Raw genomic sequence first — 21,436 nt, 5'->3', positions numbered from 1 at the left:
CTGTTTGTTAGAGATCATACACCCACCCTGTCATTCTCCTCTTCCTCAGATGTTTCATTTTCCCTCAAACCACTACAACAACTGCTTACACTGGATGAAGAACGTGAGAATGGCTGCATCACACAGTATCCTGAAGTCTGACTCCTGAGCATTCTGTGAAATGCAAGCATTCAACATCATCATGCTTATTGTTACACATAGGCTTGCACTTTTTGTGACATAGCTTGATTATATAGCAGTCAGAAAGAGAAGAAATTATTCATCCACAGCTAGTTTTTCCACCTAGGAACAGAATTCAGGTGAACTGGCTTGCATTCCTTAATTTCTAGTTGCTACTTCATTTAGTAGCAGCACCACTTCTTTTTCTGTTCTGGGTAACTGTACAAAAGCTGTATAAAAGGACAAGACTAACTGAATTTTTAAGTCACAGACCTAAGTGTCTTATAGCAGAGTGAGTCAAACCACCTGCATTTAAGCACTGTTTACCTCTAGACATTCATTACAATCCACAGATGCCTTCATTTTGGAGATCAGAGATTTTAGGAGCCCAAATACAACATGGTGAAGTGTTAAACTGAGTATAAAGGGAAGGCACTACACAGCCTAGCCCACCCATTCCCACAGCCACTCTCAGCCTGTCATGTTTCATCTTACATGGAATTCCAGACAGTACAAGGGAACTATGAAAGCACATTTTTCATGTCATAGAGCTTATAAACTGTTACCACTGTGTTTCTGGACAGTTGTAACAGGAGGAGTCAGGAAAGCATATAGACATTAAAGAGTATTATAGAATGGTTAACTAAGAAAGTTCAGGGAAGCAATGGGGAGGCAGAAACAAATTACTGAGATCTGCATTATTGCAGAGTGTCTCAGTGCCCAACTATTTAGGATCAAGTGCCAAGCTCTTGCACAGATATGTCAGAATCCTCCTCCTGCTTACAGACAGGAACATACTGAGGTCAGGATGCCTGTCCTGGTGATTTTGCACGTGCCCAGCTGCCAGTAGACTGGCTCCTGTAGGTCCATCCCACTAGACTTTTAGCTCCCACAGGGTCATTACAAAGGGAACATCCCAAGCAAACTGTATTGGATCACTTGACCACCACTCTCTCAAATGTCACGGACACTGAGGTAGCCTGCTGCATGTTTCATATCTGTCAAGAAAGACCCTTAAGGTCAGCTTGTCCCAGCTCAGAATTTGGGACCCACTGCTTGCAGTTACCTAGGAGAAAGAGCAGTCCATGAGGCAGATACGCTTACATGGTGGAAGGTACACTGTGGGTGTAAGCCTAACATTTATGGTGAAATACTCACTGCCTGCACAAGAGACCAGCCAATAAGAGAGAGATGGAGTGCTTAAAATTTTAAGAAACCCAAAAAAGCTGAGAGAGGCAAGAAAGATAAGACACCTTTAACATACTAAATATATTTATTCCTTCAGAAACACTGCAAAATGTGGCCAGTCTTGACCTACAAGCAGTAATGAAACCTAAAGTCCCAGGCATATTACATGCCAGCATGCAACAGGGAGAACAGTAAAGATAGGGCCAATATAGGCCAAAGATATTTCCTCAGGAGATTAGGAAATATATTTTGGAGGAAATGAAGGCCAACATGCTTCTCCCTTGGCAGAGCAAATCAATAACATGAATTTAAGTGAGCTGGGACCTAGATTTCCACAAAGTATCGCCTTCTCAGCATCCTTCCTCAGCAGGTTTCTCCATCCTCATTCTCTGCACTGCACTTCCTGACCTATGTCATCCAAAGGCACTAGAGACAGAGGTGGAAACATGTTCTTCTGCTCTTGCCTTCTGCAGGCCAAGCTGTTCTCTTCTTGCTTATCTGAGGGGAGGGGAAGAGAAGGGGAGGCACTCAGGGTGGCCTCCTTTCCCCATCATTAGTAGAGGCTGGTTCAGTGGCTGCTGACTGGGCAATGGAAAGGGCATAGAGCCAAAATGCTCCAATAGGAGCTATCTGTCCATCTCCCTTTCCCAGGATTCCTGCTCCAGGAACTGCCAGTGGAGCGTTACTTGGTGCCACTTGGTCTCTCCACAGTCCTTGAGGTCCTCTAAGTAAGTTCATGCTCCTCTTAGCCAGGACTCTCATTTCACCCCAAAAGTCTTGCCAGTATCTTCAGTGAGGTAACCAATGACTGAGTAGCATCCGGTCCACTCCTGATTGGCTTGATGTCCCCACTCAGATGTGTCTGAGGAGGGAAAACACACACACAAAAAACCCATGTACTTTTCCTAGGATATGGACATACACAGTACAGTGCTTGATTTTTCAGATGCAACCCAGAGAGCCATCTGATGCTGAGGAGTTTTGCTACCTGGTTACTTAGGCTGGGTCCATTCTTTTGAGTCTGTCCCCTGGGAAGAAGGATTATTTGGAAGGCTACCTGGGCAGTAGAGCGGAAAAACTAAGGACAATTGTCCCTGCATGTGGGAGAGAAGATGCTGTTAGCCCAAGTGAACAATGCGGTTTCATGGATTGCAGGCTGATCACTGCAGAAGGGTGTGTTGGAACTCAGCATGCAAGGACAGAAAGTAAGAGCTCGTTTGTCTCTACTGTAAAAGAATTAATCTATTATTTATGTGTTCCCTTTGCATTTGTTTCCAGGTTGGTTTTAGTAGAACATAGATGAAGAGTTTGATCATTCAAGTCTGGAATCTAAAATGATTATTTAAGACCAGCAGCAACATGCTGGACATTTTTTTGAATTTTGAGAAATTTCCTGTGACACTACGCCCTGGAGAGGACAGGAGTGGAGTGATGACATACTGCCAGGGATAACATTTTTAATAGGGGCTGCATAAATTACTCTATAACCAGCTGGAACTCTTTTTGCATTAGAAATATGCCTACATCATGATCCTGATTTGTGGTTCCACAGTTAATGAACAATAAACAGACTATTTCAGTAGAACTTCAGTAGAACTGTCTCTGAGAGAGACTTGTTAGAATTACACTCCTAGCCTGTTCCTGCAATACTGTGCTAGTATGGTCTTGGTGAAAATGGTGTGCTTTACATGGTTGAATTACAGGTCCTTGATTCCCTGTCCGAGATATGACACAGAAGGTATGACTGCATGTGGGCTGGTGCCTAACTCTGAAATCACAACTCTAACTCTGGCTAATCACCAGTTGTGCAAAACTCCATGCTACATCCCACCTCATAAACAAACTGTCCAGGAATGGGCTAAACCACCACAACTGTGAAAAGACTTTCTGGTGATCATACAAGTGGGTCTGAGTCCATGACTGGAAAAAGATGCATAGAGAGAATCCTGGGGACAGAAGCAGACTGACTGCCAAATCATACAGATCATGCCTTGTGCATAAACAATACTCACGCAAGTATTGTTAGTGAAATCCCATGCTATGTTTGCTCTCTGAAAGCATGTGATGCTGATTTGAAACAGCCATTGCAGCTGGCTCACCTCCTCAGCTGATGAATGGAGAACGGGACTGGGATGTGGGGGAAGCCCACAATCAAATGCAGAAATCAGGAACAGATGTCAAGAAAGCTTCATCATTTTTTTCCAGGACATGCACACATTCTACAGTAGGGTAACCAGGACTAGCCAAGCTATGAGATGTTTTCTTGCTATGCAGAATTCTTGCTGATTATGCAAGGTTACTTCAGCTACCTAATCAGAGCAAGAGTCCCTCACACATACCTAGCCAGGAACTTCTAGTTCACTAGCAAGGTCCCAGGCAGGATGAGGAAGGGGAGGTGGAATGATGTGGTAATGCTGGAAGATGGGGGTTGCTGATCAATTAGCGGTTCCATGTCCTGTGTTCTCTCTTCTCCTTGGCCGCCAGAGCTAGCATCTTAAGTGCTCTGTATCTCCTAGCTGTTTTCCCATCCTCCTCCCCACCAAAATTTTGGACACCCACCCAACCAAAAAACTAGTATCACAAAAACATACTTACCAGAACTCTGCACCTTGGCTGTGACAAAATTCTGGGCAGTCCTACAGCATACAATTGGGTAGCTGAACTACTGCAGATAGTCACCAGCCTGTAATTTTTAGGGAGCATTGGATCTAGTTGGAAGAAAGGCCCTTCCTAGCCCCTAGACTTGAAATCTGGAGCAATTACAACTATAAAGGCCTGGTTCTAGGGAACCTCCTGAAATTTTCTTACAGCAGCCCCAGTCCTGAGAAAGGGACATGCCCTACTACAAAGTACTCGGTACCCTTTTTGCCACAGGTCTCATCCAAGTTCTCATAAAAAAAAAATAAAAAAAAAAATCAGGTGTGGCAAGCTGTTCCAGAAAGTCAGCTGCAGTCTTGGATTTAGAGACAGGCTGCTCTGGAGTCTTGGAAATTTAAATGTGTGGTTTCCGTGAAGTCCTGAAGTATCCTAGATAGGATCACATCCCAGCATAATACAGCTTAGCAACAACAAAGCTGCACTACAAGGAAAGTGCATTTTTCCAGTTTTCAACCACCAGAAACTGGAGAACTATTTTGCAGATTACTGCATGAAGTGTTTTGGAGAAGAACACTGGGTGTGGTGTGCTTTAGCAATGAAACATAGGTGCAACACGTGAGAACCTGCTGTAACACTCCAGGAGGATTTAAGACAGACTAGTTCACACTGGTTGGGAGCAGCAGCATGAATCCTGCTTAAGAGAGCAGAACTTGAGTACAACCCAACAGCCCAACATACCCTTGTCCAAGCTTCTCCATGAAGCTCCAAAATCACTCCAGAGCAAACTACAGAGGAAACATATACATGAGTAAGCATGGGTAATTGGACAGCTAGGGCTTTGTGTATCCTGTTGGATGCAAGCTAACATTACAGTAAAGATATAGCCAAAATCACCTTTAAGTGGTCCAATTTTTCTTCACTGGCTGTTTAAGAACGCCGAGTTCCTTACTTACATGCTCTGAATTACTGTGCCACAGCCAGACACCTAACCTTTATGATGCTGCAATGCCTGATGTGGACAATCTCAGTAAAGCCTCCAACAGAGCAAGACATGCACCACACTTAAGCCAATACCAGACACAGTGAGCATCTTTCAAATATTAAAATTATTTTCAACTCACTTGCTCTTCCTGCTGGGGAACTCTGGGGAGCTGGGACTGGATGATCCATCAGACTTCAGGTCAAAGAAAGTTCCTGGACTGTCCAGCACCTTCTGTATCCTCTCTGCAGTATCTCTGCTGGGACAAAAGAGAAACTAGCTATACCCCAGGGCCAGAGTTAACCCCTATCTATTCTAACACTTCCTTGCAAGCCACAATACAAAGCTGGATCTCTCATATACACACAAAAGGGAAGCAAATGCAGTTGTGTTGAAAAGGGCAGACTCCTTAGATGTGACCTGTTGAGGGCAATATATTAGAAATGGCCAACTTTAAGCTCCTTTTGAACTGATATAAAAGCCTAAATTAATTTCAGTATTCTTCTTTAATTCTTCAACTTTTTCTTCTACCCACCCCATTTCATTGGTCTTAAGAAGCTTTAGGATTGATTAGAGAGCTTATATATTTATTGCATAAAGAAAAAGGATTCAGCAAATTTTCCTGTTTCAGGATGGTTACAATAGTTTTATTGCTACTAGTACTGGTCAAGATACTTCTGAAGTAAGCTGTCTGTGTGAGTAACTGAAAAGTGGGGTATGTTTAATTAAAGATTGGAAAAATCAGGTTTTTGTTTGTTTTTTTTTTGTGGCTTCAGTGATGGAGTTCACAAAGTTCCTCCTCTGCTCTCTTGGTCAGTTGATCCTACCTGTACCACTTGCATCACAGTTCCTCATGCCCTCACTTGTGCTAAGGCAACTGTTTGTGAGACTGGAAGTTATCCTGACAAAAAACAACCCTGAAACTAAAACAGCCCTGAAACTTCTGTGACACATGAACAAGCGGGATGGACCAGGTCAGCTCTGTCATCAAAGCCTGCATATCATTAAACTACAGCTCAGGGTGAGGTCACACAGGACATGTTGAGCTCAGTGTTGCCAGAGAGAGCCTGCTCCAGCCTCCTTCACTCTTGCTGAGTGTACTTTCCATCAGTCCTGGTACCCATCAGACTTCTCCATGATCCAGTTCATGGCAGAACCTGGCAGACAATTAATCCAATGAAAGAAAGTCGATACTTTTTCTGTTAGATTAATGGGCTGAATCAGGTCCACAAAGAATCCACTAAGTATCTGAGCCATCACAAGAAATGAGACAGGACTGGGTAGTTGAAAGAGACACTGGGAGAGGGAAAGTATGATACATGCTTTTCAGTAGCAATTAACTGTTAGAACAGACCAGCTGCTAGTGAAATTACATCTTCCAGAATCACCCACTAAATCTTTCACAAAACACAAGATAAGGCTTACTGTTCCTCATATGCAAGATTACAAATAAGCAAAAGGAAAGCTAAATAAACCCAACAGCTTACCAATTCCCTCCTAGCAAAGAGCAGGAAAAAAAGAAAATAAATCCAGGGTTAGAAAGCTTTTACAGATCTTTTAAGAGGATAGTGAAGGATGTTGTACACAAAGTAATGGACTGAAGGGCACAGCTGCGTAAGGTACAAAACTATTTAAAGTAGTGAGGAGCTGTGGCTACTGTGTTGGCTTAGACTGCCACAGGGAAGTTGTCTCAGAAGATTTTATTTTTCTCAAAGGAAGTTCTATACTATTTTTATTCAGATTAGGTTATAGGCACCTCGTTAAGGAAAGGTTCAAGGGAATAATTGGAAAGAAGGGAAAATGTAGTAATTCTTCCTGTTGTGAAATCGCTAGTTTCCAAATTAAAGAAGGCTTTTCCCCTTTTACACTGAGTCTTTAAGCTGTTCCCTGGAATTCTTGCAACTGGGAAAACTGTATATTAGATGCAGAGCATTCATGACTTTTGAGACTCTCTATAATCTTAAACAGGTGTCTCAGCTAGAGCTGAGACAAATTTATTGATTTAACAAAATAATCTCTTGTGACCAGTAAACAAACTTTTGAATGGTTATAATTCTGTCAAATATGCCAAATCACTCCTTGAACCTGTATGTTACCCCTTAATTATAATTATTTCTCAGACCATCTAACTTAAAGGCTAGTTGTTTTGACTTAAAGCTTCTTTAAAAAAATCCTTTCTTTAAGATATTAGAAGTTTTGTCTATTTGTTTGTTTTCATGTTAAAAAGTTCAAACAAACAATGAAGCACCCAATTCCCCCTTCCCAAGTAAAAGCCTTTCATCTGACTTAACTAAAAGTGGCGAATACAGAACAGGAGAACCAAGAGTCCTGGATCATACTGCACAATGTTTAAGAGCTATCTTACTATGTTACTCCACCATCTCCTCCATTCTTCCTCAAGTATTGATCCTCCCCATTTCCAAATGTCCTTTTTTATTTTGTTTCTGTCATTTGTCCATTTCTCCATTAGCCAATAATCAGGCTTTTCTTCCCACTCCAACAATTTCCAGTTCAGTTCTCATTCCTGTTGATTCCCCTTTCTGTCCTTATATGTGCCTTTTTATCTCCCTTTTCTCATCTCCTCCTGCTTTTTTCTCTCTTTGTCTCATCTTCCCATGGCTCATACCTCTTTTCCTCCTGTATGTTCTCAATGCCAATGGCACTACTCCGTCGCCCATGGAAGCGGCTGGCTCGAGTACGTGATGGGCTCCTACCAGGCAAGGCAAAAGACTAGAAAAAAGGAAAGTGTGACAGAAAGCAGAGAGAGGAACAAGACAGGAAAAACTGTGGAGAACTGGAAGCATGGGAGAAGGAGTTTGCGACGTGGATCCAGTTCCTCTCCTTTACTCTGCAATACAATAGCACAGCCCAGCTCCACTGGTGCAAGAAGGAGTACTTCTGTCAGCGAGAACGAGAAGCTAGGGCCTACAAAGGTGGTATGAGAAAGAGACAGAGAGATATAGAAACAAAGGCAGAACAAGATACACAGCCAGTATACAGAGAAAGAGGCTCAGGAAGGGAGGTATCCCCATAGGAGAGAAGGAGAGGCAGAATCAGAAAGGTAAGGAAAACTAGAAGTTAAAGGAGAGAATGAGGCAGAAACCCAAGTCATTACTATTCTATGACCTTGTTGTGCTGACATAAAGAATGCATACAATTCATCAAGAAATTTCCACACTGAAAGGTACCTTGGCTTACTCGGAGATTTTTTTTTTTGTAGTTTGCCTGTATTGACATCAGTAGTGCAGAGAAAATCTGCTGGATGCACTTTGGCCAAGGTAACCATATTTCCAATATCAGAAACAAGGATCCTTTTCTGGAAACATTTGTCATGGATTTATTATGCTCACACTGATCATGTATGTTTAGTAGCCCTATCAAATAAGAAAGGCTTTGATAGTGCCTAGACATATTCACTCTTTTCTCACCCCAAACTTTATTAATTCTGCTGTTTGTTCCCAACATGCAAATTCTGTTTACAGCAAAACAGCACCTTGAATAAACATTGTACAGCTGCTTATTATATTACAGAAAATAATCGGACTGGTGAAATTGAAGAAAATGGAACAGATCTAGTGTCCTTATGTTCTCAGCTCTTGCCATGTGACAATACAGTACCATTCTGGTCAAACCACAGTGCATGCATTTTTTTAAGGTATGGCAACGTACAGGATCTAATCCAGGATAGCAGAGAGATATGTCTGATGTAGAATCATGTTTGGCTTTCTTCTCCCAGTGCATCAATCTCAGCTCTAGTTTACAAATGAACTGGGGCTAGAGATAGGCACAGACAAAACAGACTGCAACACATGCTGTCATTGCTTGTGAAATGGGATGATACAACAAAAAGAGATTCACAGAAGGACAAGAGGACAAACTAATAGGGAAAGAGAAATAAAATGTATGTGTGGGTCACAAAGGTATGCCGGGTTTCTTCTTACAGCCCACCCGAATACCTTACCGCAGCAATGGCCTTAGGGCCCTCGGCGACACTCTGGCTGAGAGCAAGGCCAGCTGTAGCTGGGCGGCTGGGCAGGGTGGCTGGCTGCTGCTTTCTCATGGATATTCCCATGGTATCCAGGCTCTGGCTGCGGCCTCTGATCACCCGCTGAACAGAAGGGAGGCAGGGAAACAGACAAACACAGATACACATATAGACATGCACACGGTAGGGTAGTATGAAAAGCACCACAGATTGGGTGGAAAGTTGTGACAGACCAACACCAGAACCACAGAAAACCTAACTCCTAGAAGGCAGCATCTTAGATATTACCCATTTTTGGTCCTAGCCAATTCACGGGGCTTACTGCCAGGGAAGAGTTCTTCCTCAAGTATATTCTCTGCTTTCACCTCCCTTATCCTGTTGCAATAGAGATTCCCTACCAGTATCCCAGCATACTGGATAAGACAGCATCATCTGGAGCAGTCCTACCCAGTACAGGCTACAAAACACAAAATCAAACTCTTGTTTAAGACTGTAAGGTTCAGTCTTGCATGAACTTGAGTACTGGTTCCAAGGGGAAAGCAGCCATATCAAAATCTGCAGCATTTGAAAAGCCATTTTCTGAGTTTACTCAGCCTTTTACATAGGTCATCTGTGTACGTGACATGCAAATCACAGCACCTGCTAGAAGTCAGAAAAGGACATTTGAGGATAATTAGTGTAAGACATGGATGGGTATGAAATTCCTGATTGGCAGCAAAGGCAGGATAGATGACTGTATGTAAAAATACGCCTCACCAAAGCATCTCAGCTCTGACGAAAGCTACACATGTAGCTACAAAACCTATATGTGAATGGATTGGTTTCACAGCCCTTAACAACTCTAACCAGCCCACCATATAAAGCAGGTGGAGGTCATCTGAAGAAATGCTATTTATAATACGTCTCTCTGTCCAGACAGATAACTTATTATACAAAGGAAGTGATGAGGCACTTCCCACAGAAGTGGGAAAGGGGAAGTAGATAGGAAAGTGATATAATATAATCAGTTCAAAACTCAGTTTGCCTGTTCATACAAAACCTTTGCTTTCTCATATCATCTTGATCACTTTTAAAACTAAGTTCTGTCGCCTGATCCTGATTTATTTTAAAAAGCCAACACTGAACAAAGGTAAATTAACTCTGGCTTTTAGAGGGTAAGTAAAGCATCAGTTTTTCTCACTAGTACACTCACAGGTATGTTAGAAACTCTCTTGCAATGGCTCTTGCAACTCTTTCAGTTATAATGAAAACAAATTGGAAGAGATCTGCTGTAGGAACTGAAAGCTGCTTGCTACTAGTTATTACAATTCCTCTTGCAAACACTCACTCCTTTTTTTGTAAGTCATGGAGTGAAACCCCATCTGACACTAGACACCATTATGAAGCATAAAGAGTTTGACTTCTCAGGGACAGTATAGAATTCCACCCTGGACTATCCTGTAGTTCTGTAGGAAGGAGCACAGGAAGGGGAAAAAAATCTTTTTTCTTGAGAGGTATGGTAAAGCACAGTTGAAGATGCTCTAAAGAAAGGCTGCTGGATGGAAAGACTTCTGTTCTGTCTCACCCTAAGCACAGCTGATCAGCAGGGTCAATATTCCTTGGAGGGACACACAATAAGCTTGAGAAAAATGTGAGCAACTGGGTAAGGAATCAATCCACTATGGCTCACCTTGAAATTCTCAAGGAAGCCCCCACTGCCGTTCTCTATCTTGTCATCCTCCCCTACAGGTAATCCCATCATACTGCGGCTGCGAAGCTGCAGCTCCTCAAAAAGGCTCTCCAGGAGGGCACTCCGGGTTCTTTCCTGCTTCAACATTGAGAATGAAAACACAACTATTATTGGGAGTGGAGGGATTCCCCCACCACCATTTTGCAATGTCTCACATCATCCTTAAAAAAAACCCCACAAACCAAACAAAACCACAAAACCCCCCAAAAACCCCCCAAACCCCCATGAAAATCACTTTGAATAGTATGAAGTGGTTTAGTGGTTTTAACTGTATAGTTATGGAATATATTACAGTAATACCCAGCCCTTTTAAGCTCTTTCTACAGCAAGTCATAAAGGACGTCAGTACTTTTCTACAGGAGATGAAACAGAGGCATGCTTTTTCTAGATCAGGCAAGCAGCAGAGTCTGGAACAGAATTTTGGTACCTTGAACCAAAAATCAGTGATATTGGTACTCATCCTGTTGCACAATACTGAGTTTCAGCTAATACAGAACTTCCTCCAGCATAACGTATGCATCGTATTCCCATTCTTACTTGAGGATTAGACCTTTACATTACAATGAACCTGTTCATATTCTACCACGCCTGCTGTGAAATACAAAGGAAGCATCACATAACTGAGTACAATCACATTCCATCTTCCTTTTTAGGCAACACAAAATTAGAAGTAGAAGAAAGTAAAAAATTGTACTGTATTTTACTAATCTGGCAGTAATATAGTTTTATGATTTTCAGTGGAAGCAACCAGGTAATAAACCCACCTCTAATTTAGCAAATTTCTCAGCTCGATAGCAGCTGTACTCAGCATTGATGAGCTTGACCAGGAGGAATTCACGAAACTCTGCACTCTACAAGACAAGATGAAGACTAGACTAGAGATGAAAACAGTAATAAAAGTATCACATGAGAAAAGCTCTGCCTTACTACTGTTTAGCCCTCCAAAGTGACCTCCAGACTGACAATACTGACTCAGAACACAAGTGTGTGTACCATATCCCCCGGCCACCTAACACTGGACCAGAGAAACAAACCTTTCTAAATATTGCTGGATTTGGCAGAGGGGGTCCAAAGAAGGGAACATCATCTCGGGCTGTGACTGAAACCTGAAACAATGTAAGCAGAAAAAAAGTAAGTATCATAACACAGACAAGACCATCAAAGCTTTCAAACTACTATGGTACATCTGATCCCTCCTGAATCATTTACATATCCAAAAGAGATCTAATATGCTGTCCTGTGCACCCATCTGTTTCTGAACTCAGGGAATGGATGTGCTAATTTATCTCCCAGAAATTCAGTCAGCTAGACGTGCACACAGTAACAGCAACAAAAAACCAATTGAACCGATTGCTTTTTTAATAAATATTTTTAATAATAACCAGTATATTTAGAACAAAAAAATAAGATACTTCTATTCAGCCTGCAAATTTACCTCTACTAGAAGAACTTTTGTCAATATGGTTATACTGACCTATTTTTTTTGACGGAGAATCCTCAGTGGAGATACACTGCACACTGAGCGGAGTATCTCAGTGACAGCACCTCTCCGAGTCACAGGTAAACATACAAAAGCACTTTCCCAGTAAGAGATAAGGAAATGCATGCTTTTATTTTTTTTTAACATGATCCTACCCAACACACCGATGCCAAAAAAAGTAACTGTCATGCAGTCCAGTTTTTACATACTGTCATTTGGCTCTTCAAAGCACTTGCCTATCTTACCAGATACATACAGCACTTAAGAATATTTCACAGTTATTTGGCACATTTGAGATGGAACAATACCATTATTTGCCATTTCATACAACAGGGAACAATGTCAGAACAACTTAACAGCAACTACCTCAAAATAACATGCCAATGTAAATGTCACAGTTAATGAGGGGCATGAGTTTAATGAGAGGAAGAAGGAAAGGGGCCCTCAATTTAATTTAGATTTCTCACATTGTAGGCCAGCTCCCCTCATTACCAGGCTTTCCTCTCCCTCCCGATAGGTATCTACCAGTTAAAATCCTCCTTTGCATTTTTAATTTTCTGATTGCAAATATTGATTTAAAGAAATAAATGCCATTAATATTCCAATTTAACCACTAGGCCCTAAAGCTTAAGTAAATAGAACAATGGATGGAAAAAAATCTTCCCAAACGGCAGTCTCTTAGGTACTAGAATGCTCTCAAGGCAGAATAAGTTAAAACCCCTTTGGAAAAGCCTTTACAGAAGACTCTGCATTGGCTTGAGGGTCTTGACTGGTACTATTTCTTTTTCATTAAATGATACAAGCAACCCTATTACACTGACAAAAACGATGGTATTGCAGACAGGCAGAGATGAAAACAATAGTAGAAAGAGACAAGACAAATGGCAAGCTTCCCCAGCTCCTTCTCTTGTCATTAAAAAGATCCAGTGAATTTCTGCGCTCTACGAAACAGAGAACAAGAGGAAAACTGGAACCCCATGCCCCTAATCAACATGAGGCTATCATGTCACTACAGACCTGGCTGCCTATAGCATAGGGAACAATGGAAGGTGGTTGTTCCACCCCCAGCACCCTCTTTGGTGGGCTGGGAGATGGAGATCCTGTCCTAATTTTTATATTCTTGGTGTTCTTGTAGACCTCCAAGGCATAAGGACTCATCCTCACCAAATCAGAATTCCTACATAATACAAGACATAGCACTTTGATTAAAATGCTTCTACAACGGAAAATCCATCACAGAACGCAAGCTTCTATATATTTTCTGCTCTCTCAACATGACTGAACATTGAACATACAGAGCCATCCATACAGAGTCATGTGACAGAGAAAGAGCTGTGTCCAAAGGCTGCAGACAAGGAATTCATGTTCTAGCAGTGCTTCTTTCAACTGGAGGGCCCTAACAGGTAGCACTTGCCTGCCAGATGGCATCAGCTCTGGGATCCCCAAAAGCAGATGTAGCTGGTTCAGATTCCATAGACTAGGCCAAGCAGCTGTATCTGACCTGCAGTCTCAGGCAATGCAAGCTCTCAGCACTGTGCCATGCAGCATGAGCCACGCAGACATGGCTGTCAGTCAGGTGAATGAGTTTTACCTGACTTATATAATGCAAGCAAGACATCCCTCAAAATGGGATCAATTGTGCCTCATGTTCTTTGATGTAAACAAATTTTTTTTATTTTAATTCATCCTGCTTCAATTCCCAAGCTTAAAGCTTCAGAAATTCATCAGCTACTTTGAAAAACATAAAACTACATTCTAGTTTCATGTGTAGATACTTAACAAATTAGGATGACAGCTGGCTGAACCTGTACCACTCCCAAAGGCCCAAGAACACCTTTCCACTTCAAGGATCAATATCAGTAAATCAGTACAGAGGAATCTGTTGGCTCTGTTTACCTTGTAGAGAGTGTCCCCAGTGGTGTCATGAGTGAGCTGAACTACCACATAAGCATGTAGGAAATTAGAAGCAATCATATCAGGGACAAAAGGTGTGCTTTCGTCCTGGAAGATGATGGCTACAATGTCATTCCCAATGTGACGCTTCCGCTGAAGCTGGAGAGGAAAAAAAAATAATAAAACGAGAAGGCAGGTGAAAAAAAAGAGCAGAACAGTATGATGGGGCCTCAAACACCAGTCTGCCTAGGATCTCCAACCCATCTGTTCAACCAAACTCCTCATCACTACTTTTACCATTACTCCAGCCATAATTCCCAACATTATGCAGTTATGCATTCTCCCCTCTAGGCAGTCCCTCATCAAATACCCATCCTCTCTTAGCCACACTATTATATTCCTTAGTTCTCCTTCCAATACCTGCTGGGAATCTCCCTCTGTGAAGGGCAGCTTTGTAGACACATGAAACATGATCTCCTTGCCCTGGAAATTTGTATAGACCGACTCAGTGCCCGTTTGACCTCTGGTAACATCCAAGCCTCCCCGGAACCTGAGCAAATCCATACCACACCATAGGTAAGGCAGGACAGAGGTGAGAAAGTAGAGAGAAGAAAGATGATATCAATAACAGTAGTTTGGTACATCGATATTATCAAAGGTAATTTTTAAGAAATCAGTGATAGCGAGGCACCAGATCTTCCCAAAACAAATGCACTGACTGAAGCTGCACAATATTTCTGCTGATGAACATACTTGCTTGCTAAAAGCTATGAAGCTAAACCAGGGATCCTCAGAGGAGCTACTTTCTTTGGCATTCTGAGAAACACAGTCCATATTTTAGAACTACAGAAAGGATGGGCTGGCCCTCCAAAAGAGACTACAACAATACTAACCCGTACTATTGTGAAACAAACTTGCATTCACACAATTAAATAAAATTATTCTTTACTGATACTGTGGGTCAGATTGAGATATCAGGAAACCTTTAAATGAAAATACCAGCAGAGACCTAAGCTCCATCTTGTTCCCAGGCAGGATGGCTGACAAAAGCGTTCTGGGCTTCTCCACCTACACTGGGATTCGGAGGCCACAGCACTTTTCTGAAAGCAGGGCTCTAACAGAGCCACAGCCTCTGAACACACAGTGGTTCCCTAACTCAATCTGGCTTTCCAACTGCACTGGGTACACACCCACGGAAATCCTGCAGCTGAATCCTGTCACCAAGGAAATCCAGGAACTCCAGAAAACCCAGACTCTCTTCTGTGTTACTGAAGACTTCTTCTTCAGTCGTCTTCAAAAGGAAAGGAGAAGTCATAAGGAGCACATGCAGTACAAAGAACAGGCAGTAATTTCTATACACAATTCAACCAGCTTTGAGGACTTGCACAAACAAATCAATCAACAAAAGACAAGCTTTTATCCTTTCTTTTTACAGCATCTGTATTTTTCACAGAATAGTACGGACCTTGTTATTACATTTAAGCTAAGAGAACTGACTCTTTGTGTTTTGCCTTAAGTATCGTGGGATCTGAGGGAGCTTACCTGTCCAGGTTTCTGGTAGATGACCCCAAATTTGAAGTTATTGCTTATGACATGTTCATCAAATGCAACAATAAGCTGCGAAGCCTGAAGTAATGAAAATACAAATTATCAGTTGGACATCATTAGCCAGACCTTGATGGAACAGGGACAAACAGACATATCAGAACATTATACCTTGGGGTAGAGGACAGGAAAGAAGCGTTCAACATTCACATCCTCACACAGTAGCTGTTGAGTGAGAAAGAGAGAGGGAAACAGAAGTGTGATTATCATGTGCCCTAGCTTGCTGCAGACATGAGAGTGTAGGCACTGTTTATAATTATCTGACAGGAGTCCCTTCAGGCAAAAAATCCGAGGTAAATTTAGAAGTGAAATTAGAGAAGCTAAATGGAAGTGTAAAAGGGAAGTATATGACAGTACTATTGAGGAATAGTAGAAAAGAGGGAAATGGGAGGACAGAGGTGAAAATAACTTGAAGAATGAGGCGTTAAAGAGTGAACAGGCAAGCTCAAATCTCACCTTTGCCATCTGGACAGCATTGGGAAACTCATTCAGACAGGAAATGGGGATCAGGTCATGTTTGGTGCCAGTCCGAGTCCTGACACAGAACAAAAAAGGCATTAGTGCAAAGGCTGAAGGGAGACACAAGCAATGCTGTCTCTTTAAAGAAAGAGTAGCCATTCCTTCAGATTATCCTTAAAGCAGTTAATTCCAGAGGATTAATTTTAAGCCTGGTGCATAAAATCACTGGAAAAGGGAGGTATTTACACTTCTTATTGCTCATCACTTGTGGTGGGGAGCGGAGGAAGACAAAACAGGGATGCTTAGTCTCTTGCTCCTTTGCATTCTTTTCTTACTTAAAGAAATATTATGCTTTGCTCCCCCCACCTCCGCCCCCGCCATTTTCTTTCTCAGAAATCTAAATGTTGAAATACAATTAATGGACACAGTATTATAATGGATTCATAAGATCATACAATGAGGGTTTGAAAGACAGTTAAAAGGTCTGTTAGAGATGGCCTAGGAAAGCAGATCTGTGCAAAGTATAGAAGGTAGAAACTGGTGTAGCACTGTTCCAGAAAGCTGATGGAGAAAAGCTTCCTTTCTCTATACATGCATATTAAAGGAGAGATGTCCTTCTAGGGAAGAAGAAATATTGGGCTGTCAGAGTTCTCTTCAAACCATTATGAACAAGTTGAGCAAGTGTGCTGCATATAATATGGTATCTTAATAGAGGAATTACTACCCTTTTATTCTTCACCAGTCTCTTCCATGTAGGAAGGTTGCTGGGCTCAGATAAGCATTCCCTGGCACAGTTCACAAATAGGCTCTCTCTTCCCTGCCCCCAGATTATTGCTCCACCTGGCACTCTGAAGTGTTCTGTGCATACAATGGAGGAAACCCACCAGTGATTCTCTTGTAGCTGACTCCTATGCAACCAGTATTTTCCCTCAGTCCTGGATGAATCCTTGTCAGCAGCAACTGTACATCAGTTGGTTCCAGCAGCATATTGCCTACTGGAGGTGCACCCAGCCCATAGTCTGGTAATAAGATTTTCTGCAGCATGCCTCTCACCTATGCAAGATCCATCTCTGTTATTCCTCTAGCTCATTCAGCAGCTCTCTCTCTAGGTAACGGCTCTCTGTGGAAGCCCTAAAGCTTATGGCACTTCGTAGGCTGTCCTAGGAAGCTAAGGAATGTTCTAGCTCATCTTCAAGGGAACCTTAGTCTCAAGCACAAAGTCCAAAGACAGGCCTGGGCTAGGCTGCCCTCCATCAGGGAATCTATATTCTCCTAGAGAGTACTGACATGTCTCTAAGTAAACAGAATAAACAGAAAAACTTTCTTTTTGAGGGAAGAAATGATGTTTTTCACACAGGAACTATAAAGATGCACCTGCAAACATCACTTCAGCTTCCTGAAGGAAACTGCTGAGAGAAATTCAGAGGGGAAGGCAAGAAAAGAAGGCTTAAAGGTTTCTTTGCAGTCCTCTCCAGGAGAAAGACATGAGATTCACAGCAATATCTATGCAGAGGAAGTTCAAGGTAAGATGAGAGACACAGCGCAGTAACATACATACACTTCAACAACAGGCTCTGTTACCTCAGCAACAAGCGTAGATTTTCCTGTTTCTCAATCTGTTCATACTTCACAGAAAGTACCAGGTAGCCCAAGGACATGTCACTGGAGTAAAAGTTCTGGTGCTCCTGAAAACCGGAAGCCAAAATGCATTATTCCCAAAACACTTCCCAGAAAAGTTTACCAGATTTTTTGCATACAACCTATCACTCAAGATTAGCTAATTTAACTAGCAATGGCGAGCTTGAAGACATGCATATGCTGTCTCCCAGCCCCCTCGATGATGAATGCATGAGCATATCAGTCAAAGTTCATCCACTGTCAGTTCAGTTCCTCCTCAGCTGTCCATTGTCAGAAGAGCTCCCGAGAAGGAATAGGATGAGAACATTCAGCAACACATTTTGAAGAAATCGAGTTTCTTGTAAATAAATTGTATCTTTCATGGACTTTCCCTGTATCCATTCAGAGTCTGCATGACTAAGCAGTGGTCTCCAGCATACTCAACTAGATGCGGTCATGGGAATTTTCTATACAAACAGTAATGGCAGAATCGTTATACCAAATGGCTGATCTATAAGAGCACTCAGATCTCAGGGAGGATGCAGTCAGAGCTCCAGGTAACTACTTTGCAGATGAAGACTGTTCTCAGCAGTGCCACTTACACTGCTTGAGCTTTAGTGGAGTGTGCCTTGAACAAAGTAATTCAGTCAAACAATGAACCATAATGCAAACATTTTCACAGGCTCTATATAGAAATGGCTGTGGCCATACATTTGTCCTGGGTATACAGCCATGTTCCAATGGCCTGAGTGTAGCAATATGTATTTTATATATTTTTATATATATATATATAACATATATATTTATATATATAACCTCTAACCTCAAAAGATTAAAGCCTTTTGACAAGAGATGTGAACGGAAACCTCTAGCGCAATGAGAATACTATATAGGTGGAATCATCCAGAAATGCTTAGATCACTCCCAACTTCCTAGTGGAAAACCATGTTATGGCCAGGTTTTGGAGCCATCTGCTACATATAGTCTGACTAAAGAGCTGAGACTGAACTCATGCTTTAAGGATTTGAGGTATAAGCAGGAAAGAGAAACCAATGAGAATGTCATGCAGGGGATCCAGTTCTCTTCGGATTAGATTTGATTAGATTAATATCTTAATCTCTTGCTGCTAATGAGGACTTCTGTTGAAAGGGGCAGTAGTACATTCCAGTATTTAGCCTCCAAACCAGAAGAATATAGCGAGACTGGTATGGTACTTCTGAGTTAGTAATGATGGAAGTTGGAGTAGGACTCCATCCCAGAAAGCAAAATAATAATAAATAAAACAAAATAAAAAAATCCCCAAACAAAAATCATCTCAGCTACCCTATAGCAGGCAGAATTATCAGTGCCTCCTTATGCCTTGGGACCATGAAAATCAGGAGAAAGTCATACAGCAATCTGCTGACAGTGGAATCAGGAATGTGTCCACAGAGATCTTCAGTGCAGAACAGTTTAGGCAACAGGAAAGAAAAAAAAACCAAAAAAACCAAGGCTTTCTTTTGGTATCTTTTGTAAACAAATCTTAGGATTTTCCAAATCCCAGATGATGTACCTCAAGATACCCAGCTGGATTTCCCACTCGTGGTTCTGTAGGAAAAAGAAGTTCTGTCCACTCACTGAGAAGTCAGATGCTCCCAGGAGATTAAATGCACACACTTTAATGGGGAGCTTGACTCCCAAATTCCACTTGTCAACTCTTTCACAGAGAAGAGGTACCAACTGCTATCTTGTTTGTTGATATATTTTCTAATGATAGTGTTGCCCATCACCAACTTACTTGAAAGACATAATCAAAGTACTCTGCATACATTTTAGTGTGTACAGATTCCATTCTGATGTACACCAGTGGTTTTATGCTCCTTCGTTGTACAAGTGTTCTCCTTGGCCTAAACGCAAAGTGTTTGTCATTGTCAAATTAAATGGAAGAAAGAACACTGTTCCCCTGAAAATATGAATGGGCTGTTCTACCACCAGAATAGCAGTCATCTCAAATCAAAGACAGAGTCACCTGCAACCTGAGAAGACAGCCAAGAAGCATAAAGTCGGTAACTGGGACTGCAAGACTCGGAGGGAACATCACAGGAAGCACTGTATAAATGCATCCTTGTGCATGACATAAGAGCATTCTGCACTGGGACAGTAAGTTAAGTGTCCAGTTGTACAGTCAGAACTTGCACGATTTGGAATGTGTTCTGTCAAGGAATATTCTGGACACAATAAATTAATATTAAGGACTCAATGGGAGCAAAGCGTGTAATTTGATCAAGAAGAGTTGCTACACTGACACTTCCTTCCTCAGCCTTTTGCCTAGAAAATACAGGTCTGTTCTGTCTCTGGTGGATTGCAACCTCTCTCAACACACTGGTGAGATTGCCTTTTGCTGTGGAAAAAATCTAAACAACTTTTTGTATTAGTCATAGTTCTGACTCACTGTGAAATAAAGATACATCTAGTGAAATACTCTGATATCTATGTGGACATCGGCATCCTGAAGTCAACAGACAAAACAATCCCCTCTTTGAAAAAGACAAAAAGGAATAAGTAAGACTACAGTCACTACCCTAAACCTGGATGTGAAGATGAATCTATTATACTTCTTTAAGTATTAGAGATATCATTGACCTCAATTCCTCTTTGAGACAGAAAAAACCCCAACACCCAGAACTGCCCTACTAGTGACTCATGTTGAGAAAGTTTCATGGCTTCTGGTGCTAGCATAGTCTACCTTCTGCTGAAGCAGACCAAAAGAGTGGGTCCTGGAAAAGGGAAGGTATAAGTAGAGAGCAGCAAACAGGTAAACAGAATAATGTGGCCTCTAGCCGCAGTGTTCAAATCACAGAAGTCTAGTGTGATCTGTCACACAAGCCAATGGTAGCGACTGAACTTATCTGTATGTGGGAAGAAAAGCTGAAATCAAAGGAAGCCACAAAGGTTGAGAGGACAGTTTATTTCTCCTGACCATGACCTTCAGGATACTAAGAGATTTTTGGGATGTGAACAAGAATCGGGTGCTGTAGTCATTGTGACCAAGGGCAGAAAGACAGAGCAGCTGAGGAATACACAGATTCAAGGAGCAAAACAAGAGTATGCTCAATGGTCAGTTGAAGTCTAGAATCAAAGTAGTCCATAAACCAAAGCAGTCATACACTACAGTGGATGCCCAAGATAGGCTGTTAAGGAAAAAGATGGCACAATGCCAACAAAAGTCAGGACTAGAAGGCACAACAAAGGAATAGGAGCCAAAGCCTGAGGTTAGCTGCAGCCGAAAGTAACACTGAGCTGCAAAGACCAGAAAACAGGATGCCTTTTGACGAGACTTCTAAGCCAGACCCCAGCAGGTCTAATACACTGGGATCTCAGTTGCTTTGTAGACTGGGCTATCAGCTCTGCAGCCAGCATAACTGGGCAGAGATGCACAAAGGGGTGCAATCTTCACAGGGGACCAGGCACCAGAATTAGTGGAGGTCTTAGAATAATTGAATTTTTGTCGAAGCTACTCTGGCTGTCTAGCTTGATCCTGAATGTAAGATATCTGAGTAGTGGTATGTATGAATAAAACTAAAATTTCCTCATTATGACTTTTTTTTCCCCTCTGTGATTTTCTTTCTTTGTAAAAAACACATAGTCAGCAGAAGGCAGACTCAGAGTCCTTCAACGTACAACAGCATTTATCATTAGCTGTCCTGACGAGATGAACCATCAAAAGGCTTTACGGCTAACACTGAAGATTGCAACTCAGTGGTG

The 21,436-nt window shown here is 41.8% G+C and overlaps 1 protein-coding gene across 1 annotated transcript in view; it reads right to left on the bottom strand.

Annotated features, from left to right (window-relative positions):
• Positions 1–1,419: 1,419 nt before the first annotated feature.
• The window catches only part of LOC104831795 (rap1 GTPase-activating protein 1-like), a 37,521-nt gene continuing 17,504 nt past the window's right edge, over positions 1,420–21,436 (bottom strand). Inside the window, exons 7-20 of the mRNA XM_010567618.1 lie at positions 17,657–17,760; positions 16,073–16,151; positions 15,728–15,781; positions 15,554–15,637; positions 15,202–15,302; positions 14,432–14,561; positions 14,015–14,170; positions 11,673–11,744; positions 11,403–11,489; positions 10,579–10,713; positions 8,886–9,032; positions 7,551–7,654; positions 5,067–5,183; positions 1,420–2,209 (exon numbers count right to left, since the gene is read on the bottom strand). Of these exons, the coding sequence (XP_010565920.1) occupies positions 2,200–2,209; positions 5,067–5,183; positions 7,551–7,654; positions 8,886–9,032; positions 10,579–10,713; positions 11,403–11,489; positions 11,673–11,744; positions 14,015–14,170; positions 14,432–14,561; positions 15,202–15,302; positions 15,554–15,637; positions 15,728–15,781; positions 16,073–16,151; positions 17,657–17,760 (1,380 nt within the window). The 3' untranslated portion in view covers positions 1,420–2,199. The remainder of the gene's footprint in view (positions 2,210–5,066; positions 5,184–7,550; positions 7,655–8,885; positions 9,033–10,578; positions 10,714–11,402; positions 11,490–11,672; positions 11,745–14,014; positions 14,171–14,431; positions 14,562–15,201; positions 15,303–15,553; positions 15,638–15,727; positions 15,782–16,072; positions 16,152–17,656; positions 17,761–21,436) is intronic.

Source organism: Haliaeetus leucocephalus, unplaced genomic scaffold (assembly GCF_000737465.1).
Source record: "Haliaeetus leucocephalus isolate CR32 unplaced genomic scaffold, Haliaeetus_leucocephalus-4.0 Scaffold228, whole genome shotgun sequence".
In the NCBI taxonomy this organism is placed as follows: domain Eukaryota; kingdom Metazoa; phylum Chordata; class Aves; order Accipitriformes; family Accipitridae; genus Haliaeetus; species Haliaeetus leucocephalus.
Note: the sequence above shows the minus strand (reverse complement) of the source record. Positions and strands in the feature narration are given on the sequence as shown.